This window comes from Pundamilia nyererei, unplaced genomic scaffold, assembly GCF_000239375.1.
Source record: "Pundamilia nyererei isolate P.nyererei 1_Seehausen unplaced genomic scaffold, PunNye1.0 scaffold00208, whole genome shotgun sequence".
NCBI lineage: Eukaryota > Metazoa > Chordata > Actinopteri > Cichliformes > Cichlidae > Pundamilia > Pundamilia nyererei.
In genome coordinates, this window is record NW_005187609.1 from 273,958 (window position 1) to 281,993 (window position 8,036).

The 8,036-nt window shown below is 40.3% G+C and overlaps 1 protein-coding gene across 2 annotated transcripts in view; it reads right to left on the bottom strand.

The window, feature by feature from the left end:
* LOC102195558 (synaptic vesicle glycoprotein 2B-like) overlaps positions 1-8,036 on the bottom strand; it is a 42,181-nt gene that overhangs the window by 4,911 nt on the left and 29,234 nt on the right. For both annotated transcript variants that reach the window (XM_013914586.1, XM_013914585.1), the window contains 3 exons: positions 5,045-5,178; positions 2,573-2,773; positions 1,823-1,982 (listed from right to left, as the gene is read on the bottom strand). In XM_013914586.1, coding sequence (XP_013770040.1) covers positions 1,823-1,982; positions 2,573-2,773; positions 5,045-5,178 — 495 coding nt within the window. The remainder of the gene's footprint in view (positions 1-1,822; positions 1,983-2,572; positions 2,774-5,044; positions 5,179-8,036) is intronic.

The following is an 8,036-nucleotide window of genomic DNA, read 5'->3' on the forward strand; positions in this document are numbered from 1 at the left end:
GGGGCGATCCGCGGTAGCTCGTTAACGGAGATTTGCCGTGTTGTGGCGTTAACGTCATTTCAACGAGATTAACGCTGACAGCACTAGTGAGAACACAACGAATATGACTGCACATTTACACCTACATCATCCTAGTGCAAAGACAAGTGGAAGCAGACAAAAACAACAAGCACACATGCTACAAACTTTACCCGAGTCATTTAGACAGTCGTTAGCACATGATTCTCCTTATGGGGACCTGATATGTTTAATATACTGCTGAGAATATAGCCCAGAAGACGCGTATAGTATAGCTTTTATTTTGGAAAGAGCCATTTCTCTGTAATAAACTCTCTTTTCCAAAGATGAGTGATTTCTCGCTTACATGGATTTATTTTTTTATTACTTTGTTTCAGCAACATTAAATATAAAAACTGTACTTTTGAGTTAAAATATATATTTATAATTTTAATAAATGACAAATGAAAAAGGCATGAACATCTTTTTGTATCGAAAAAATATCGAACCGTGACACCAAAGTATCGAACCGAAACCGAACCGTGAATTTTGTGTATCGTTGCACCCCTAATATAGATATATATATATATGTATGCATACATACACTACCATTTTCACTGGTACTGTATGTATGGTTTTTCTTTTTTTTTCATGAGTATTTACATTGTAGATTATTACTGAAGACATCAAAACTATAAATGAACACATATGGAATTATGCACTAAACAAAAAAGTGCAAAATAACTCAAAACATGTTTTATATTTTAGATTCTTCAAATTGCCCCCCTTTGCTTTGATTGCTGCTTTGCACACTCTTCTCTCAATGAGCTTCATGAGGTAGTCACTTGAAATGGTTTTTCCAACAGTCTTGAAGGGAGTTCCTAGAACCGGCTCCGGGAGCACTTGTTGGCCCTTTTGCCTCCATCTCATCCCAAATCATCTTGATTGCATTTAGGTCAGGTGACTGTGGAGGCCAGGCAGCCTAGCGCAGCACTCCATGACTCTCCTTCTTGGTCAAATAGCCCTTACACAGCCTGGAGGTGTGTTCGGGGTCACTGTCCTGTTGGAAAATAAATAATGGTCCAACTAAACGCAAACTGGATGGGATGGAAATTCGCTGCAGGATGCTGTGGTAGCCATGCTTCAGTGTGCCTTCAATTTTCAAGAAATCCCCAACAGTGTCACCAGCAAAGCACCCCCAGACCATCACACCTCCTCCTCCATGCTTCACGGTGGCAACCATGCATGTAGAGACCATCAGTTCACTTTTTGCATCACACAAAGACACGATAAAAGCCTGATTTGTGCAGTCTTTTCTGAACAATTAAAGTAGAGATGGGTCTGCTACTGGAACTCTGTGTGGCATTTATCTGGACTCTAATCTAAGGTGCTGTTAACTTGAGATTTCTGGGGCTGGTGACTCACATGAATGTATCCTTAGCAGCAGAGGTGACTCAAGAAGTGACATTCAAAGTTTTAGAAATTTTCCAGAGCGACTGATTTTCAGTTCTATCACTTCTGTCAACAGAGCAAATGGTGGCTACTTTCAGGAATCTAATCTTGCTACATAATTCCATATATCTTGCTTCATATATTTGATGTCTTCAGTTTTTAGCTACAATGTAAAAAGTAGTAAAAATAAAGTAAACCATTAAATGAGAGGGTGTGTCCAAACTTTTGGGCTGGTAGTGTCAAAAGCAAGACACTTGTAGTGTGTGTCACACTATCGCACAACACACACACACACACACACACACACACACACACACACACACACACACACACGTATATGTGTGTGTATATATAAGAAGAAAAATACTGGTACCTCTTTGAAGCTGGATACAGTTCCACAGTCACCACTTCAATTCCATTCCATGCAGCTGCACTAACACCACAGAACAGACACTGTAGTGCAATGATTGCTGATTGGCTGAAGCTTAGAAACAGGAAGAATGTACAGCCTGCTGAAATCAGCATGGAGCCACCTAAGGAGATCAGAGTTTTGTAATGAGTCCTGTAGAATCAGTATTTTTAATAAATTGATACATATTTATAGAATGCATTAAGAGTTCATTATAACACAAGTTCTAAAATAATGTAATGTGAAGTTATGGCCTATATAAGATAATCAAATATAGATGTGAAGCTAGGTGATATTATGTCCAGAAATGTTTGGACAGTGACACAACATTGTTTCTGAATCCCACCACAGGTATGCAATGAAACAATGAACTGAAATGCAGACTCATAGATTTACGCTCCCTGTAAAAAGAAAATACCCTCTTTAAATTTAAAGTTTAATGTATCAGGATATAATAAAAAAAAAAGAACCTGGTCCTTAGGAGGTCTTAAAATTGGGTAAACGCAATCTCAGATGACAACTAAAACACCTTATTATTACCTTTATTTAACCAGGAAGCCCCTTTGAAACTCTCAGAAACTTTCAGAAATGCAATAAATACAACACAAAATACAAGCTCTACAACATTACATACGGTACGAAAATATGAAAGATATACATAGTATTCCTTGACTGCATTCCTAACTCCTTTACAAACAAACTTCCATAATTTACCTATGATCTTTACTCTGCCAATCTTCTCCATGTAGAGAGCTGAGATGATGTTGCCTGGCAGCACTGCCAGACTGCCTAGGAAGCTGACCAGGTAGATGAGGACATCATTCTCCTTAGCAGTATCTAGGTGGCAGCCATGCTTGTTGTGTTCAAAGGTGGTGTTCTCCATCTTACAGTCAATAAACTTTGCCTCCCACAGGTCTACAGAGAGTAGAAAGGCTATTATATAATATACTTTACTTATTAGTGTTAATATACTTTAAATGGCTTTTGTGCTTGCAGATGTTTTTGGAACTAAATTACAAGAGCCATTAACTGACACCTCATCATATCTCTAAAAGGTTTATTGACTTGTTTTTACATTTGAATACTGCTATGAATACAATAAATAAACAAACAAAAACCGGAAAAACTGTCTATAACTTTGGGATTTATCAGTCATATTAGTAGTCTCAGATACACGGTTCTACACTATACAGATATAGGAAAACAGTTTTACAATACACAACTGGTAAAAAGTTTTAGCCATTCTGGGTGTGTCTCATTGACTAGCAGCTGGTTCATTTGTGCTGCTAGACACTAATGGAGTGCAGTCAGCTTCTTCAGCCAGTAGGTGGGAATCATGTCAGGGCCTGGTGCTGTCCAACTGTTTCTTGGATCTCTGGATCCTGTTCAGGAAGGTTGCTATGGTCTGCTCTTGGATCCACTACCCCCAATACTCTTGCAGTGCTCGTCACTTCATACCTTGAGTGTATACCTTGAATAGTTTTGTGGAGAACACCAGGTTTATTCTCCTGCCTTCAGTACCTCTTCAGGTGAGTCTTTGCTTGGCAGTTCACCAGACCTCAGGTATGGACAGCTTGCCGTACTTCTATGGCACCTTCTTCATTGCACCTTTCTGCAACTCCCTTTGTGCTACCTTGATTTTTTTATCTAGTCTCCTTCTCCATGGAGGGTACTGCTCCTTCTGGCTGTTCGTCTTGTATTCAAGCATCTCACTGATTACTGCTGCCGTGGTGTAGATCAGCTGATTAGTCTTGATGATGGTCACAGTAGGAATGTCCATAGTGCTGCATTCACATCATCTAGTAAACCTTCAGGGGTACTTCACATAATCTACCAGCTGTGGAGGGTCCAGGTTTTAAGCTTCTCCACGATCCTATAATTCAGGTCAATTTCTCTCACATTCAACGATCCTTCTTCCATCGTACTTGGCCCTTGGTACACAATCTCGGGTGGGGGTGATGATGATATCTCCTCCTGTTGTCCTGGCTCCCTCTTGCCATAGAATATGTGTTGTAACCCATCATTTTCTAGCCATGACAACAGTTCCTTCTTCTGAATGTTGGAACACAGAGCTACATATATTCATTCTTTGCATGTTGTTCTGGGGTCTTTTGTGACATCTTGGATAAGTTCATGGGGTAAATTTCTGTGTCACTTCTGGGAATGTTCACCACTGTTCCATGTTTTACAACAGTGCTCACTCTGGTTTGCCGGAGTCCCACAGCTTCAGGACTGGCTTTGTAACCTTTTTCTGACTCAGAGATTTAGAAACTATATTCTGTGTTTACTAGTATTATCTTTGTCTAATATTTACATTTGTTTGATGACCTGTGTGACAAACATACACAAAAAATAGAAAATCAGGAAGGGGGCAAACACTGTAGTTATGAACTGCGGCTTGAATGACAGGGACATAGAACCTCACGGTTTTAATTACTGTAATTATTATATACATTTTTGGTGATAAAAGATTAAAATGTTTAGCTGAAGCCTGTGACTGTTCTCAAACTAATGAAAAATGTGGAACCACATTTCTAAATGAAAATCACTGGAGGCAGACAATTGGAAAGCAGTAGAGTAAATCCTGGTTTAATATTTTCAAAATCGCTGGGATTTCTGTCATCCAAAAAACAAATATTGAAATTGTAAATTGACTGGTTCTTATATAGCACTTTTCTACTCCCTCTGAGCACTCAAAGTGCTTCACACATTTGCCTCATTCAACCACACAAGCATTTTTTTTTCTATGCAAGTGCTTTCTATCTAACATTCATACTCTGATAGATGCATCAGAGAGTAACTTAAGGTAGGTTTCTCACCCAAGGATATTTGGCATGGAGACTGAAGCAGACAGGGATTGAACCACCAATCTTCCCATTAGTAGGTGACCTGCTGTTCTTCCTGTGCTACAGCCCTCCCAAAAGATTAACATTATATTAAAAGAAAGAAAATGTAGGTATAACGTTCAATAAAGACACCCTTTATAAAAATGTAAAGTTCTCTAGTTATTGCATTGACGAACTTGGATGACGGTGCTGCCTATCCACCTGCCCGCCCAGCAGAGTGACGATAATGCCCTATACGCCTTTCATACCTGAGGGGTAGAAACCATTTTCACTCACATTCACATTCGTTTCTATACCAAAGCTGCAACCAATTCCAACAAATTGTCCCATTCAAACTTACCTGTGTTGTAGAAGACAGTGGAGTGGATGGTGCAGTTCTCAAACACTGTTTCAGAGGACCTGATGTTCTCAAAGTGACAGTCTTCAAACAGAGAGTCTTTAAATTTCACTGACTTCATCTCTATATTGATGAACCTATGAGAATGGGATGGACAAAGAGCCTTTCTCAAATCAAAGCACTGACTTGTGTTCTTGAGTTCAAATTTACCTCAGGAATATAAATCCTTAGGGACAGAAGGGCAATTTCAAAGTAGAACCACAGCTTTCTTGGTAAATGTTACATATCAACACGTCAGTACCTGACTGCACCGAAACAAAATTATCTACAATCAAAAACTCCACTACAGGTATGTTTCCTTAACAGGTACTTAAACGAGGGAGAAGAAACTATTTAAGGGACTCATTTTATCAGTTTCTGTTTAAGCTGAATAACTAAATAACTAAGTGGAATAACTAAAGCAGAGTTTTGTCTCCAGAGGGTCCCTGCATACAGGGTAGTGTTTCTGAAGTTTCAGGAAGTAAGAAATAAGCATACATTTTATGTGCCTAGTTTTTTAAGTGTGTTGTTTGTAGGTGACAACAATTTAGAAACTGCTGGAAAAGAGTTTTTAAAGGGATGAAATGATGACCATAAAGTCAATTTTTGAAGAAGACAATATTCACATAGGGTGTAGGTATGGTTTCAAGCAGCACTGTAAATACATAATGCACCATACTAACGTTGAATTTTCCTGCCTAACCCTAACCCAAATCCATGAGCATCACAGCAAAATTTATTCTAGTTTGCATTTCATCTGTTCCTGTTTCAGGTAGGTCATGACCAGTCGTTCCTCAAGCTTAGCTGTTGGCAGATTTCTCATATTTGAATCAGTAGAAGATAATGATTTAATTAGAACTTGGCTATATACAAGTTTTAAAGGATGCTATATAAAGGATGTTCAATAATCTACAAGAACACAAGTACAGGTGAGAATACAGATTGAGAAATGGAAAACATGGACTCTCACTTCTATTGCTATCAGCACAGAATCAGAATGGACAGTGGGCATAAATCCAAAACTGACACAAGTTGAAGCATGCAAAAGCATGTTGGAGTGAAAATGGTGGAACAATCTTCATGGCAATACAATGTATGGAAAAAGAAGCCCTGTTATAATCATGTGGTTCATGTCAAACTGAAAGTTAAACCTGATTCTGTGCATTTTATTCTAAAAGAGCATAGAAGTTTGTAAAATATATAACAAAATATACATTATATCTGTACTTAAAACTTGAAGATGCATTCCCTTATTTGAGAATGCTAAGGTTCAGCTGTGAATGGTACCTGCACAAGTGTAGAGCTCTAGCTCTAACCCCTGTTAAAATACCCAGAGTTAGAGTATTAAGCATAGGTGAATATTGGTTTGCTGCTGTTGTTGTTGTTTGTTTTTTAATATATATGTGGTAATACGAACAAATTGCAGCGATATGTTTTGGCAACAGCTGTATTTGAAGCTTTAGCTCAACTCTGAAGACAGATAAAAACAGCCGATGCCTGTGGATGTCCTTTTTAATAACTTGTCCTTCAGTGCAAATGTTAGCTGAAATGGCTGTGTGGCACCCAGAGCAAGCATGGGTTTAAGCACCTAGAGTCGCTGCAGGCTTTGTTGGACAAGTAGACCAAGCTGCTGCAGAGCCTGCTGTCCCGGTTGGGAATGGCAACCTCTCCACCGGTCTCCAAGGTCATAGTAGTAAAAGGTGCTTTGGTTGTTCACTTAGAGTAGAAAAGGGCTATATAAATACCAGTACATTTACCATTTTCAAAGCAGACAGGACTGTGCGTTTTTCACCCTACTGAAGGATGCTGCCAAGGTGACTGGAGCTGGGGGAGTCTGAATGAGAACAATGGCTGCTGGAGCTGATGGTGACAGATATTCATTTATATGCTTCCACTGCAGACATCAGAATAGGTGAGGATGTGGCCATCATGCTAGCTACCATGTACCCGTACCCAACCTGCAGAACAAACACCTGCCACCCCTCCCAGGCATTTCCAGAATGAGTGTACACTCAAAGAGGTTGGTCAGGTGGTCTGGGCCACCAGCTCTCCAAGGCTCAGGATGAACATACACCATCCAGTAAGAATGCAATGAGGTATATGGGGTATACACCAAATCTGAAGAAATCTCTGGAGATCTACCTTTGGCGGCCCATACCCTGGGAGGGGTGACGGGCAGTAGTAGTATACGCCAGGCATGAGTGGATTCAGGCTGTACACAGTCACTAATCCACCAGAGCCTGGTTCAGAACCTGAGCTATGGTGGAGTTATTGTGTGTGGATTTTAAGCATGCACATAATAATTTTCACAGTTGTCCCATAGTGCCGGTGAAAATTAAATAGAGGGCCAAAACAGAATCAAGGCCGCAAATAGTTCCTGCCTTGCGCAGCTGCTGATTTTGTAAATAGACTGGCTGGGGTCTACCGGTAGCGTCTCCTTTCAGGCCAGGATAGACGAATGTCACCGAGCAGTGACTAAGTTTGTGGTAAAAGGCTTGCACCCATTTGCCACAGCAGATGCCCCCGATTTTCGGTAAGTGAATGTGTTTAATTGTAGGCAGGGACATTACTGGATATTCTTGTGTAATTGCCACAGAATAATTTATGTTATACGTTGTTATTGCTACAGAAGAATGTTTATTTTATTATTTTACATTTGCAATTTTTTTTCCTGGGGACCCTATGACACCCCATTGAAGAGCCATAGGCCGGGGGGCTGGGAGGAGGTGCTGGCCGTCAGACTGGGGTCTGGGATGCGGGGCCTCCCTGCTACTGCAGATAAGGAGGTGGTCCGCTTGCCTCCACCCCAGAGAGGGCGGGGGTACCTGGACCTGGGATATAGAGTATGTTTGGGGAGTGCGACTGTCTGTGCAGTGTCTATTTGTGTCTGTCTACACGTTGGGTGAGTGCCGAGTATTTGGTTGTGTATATGGGGGTAGTAATGCATGTTTGTGTC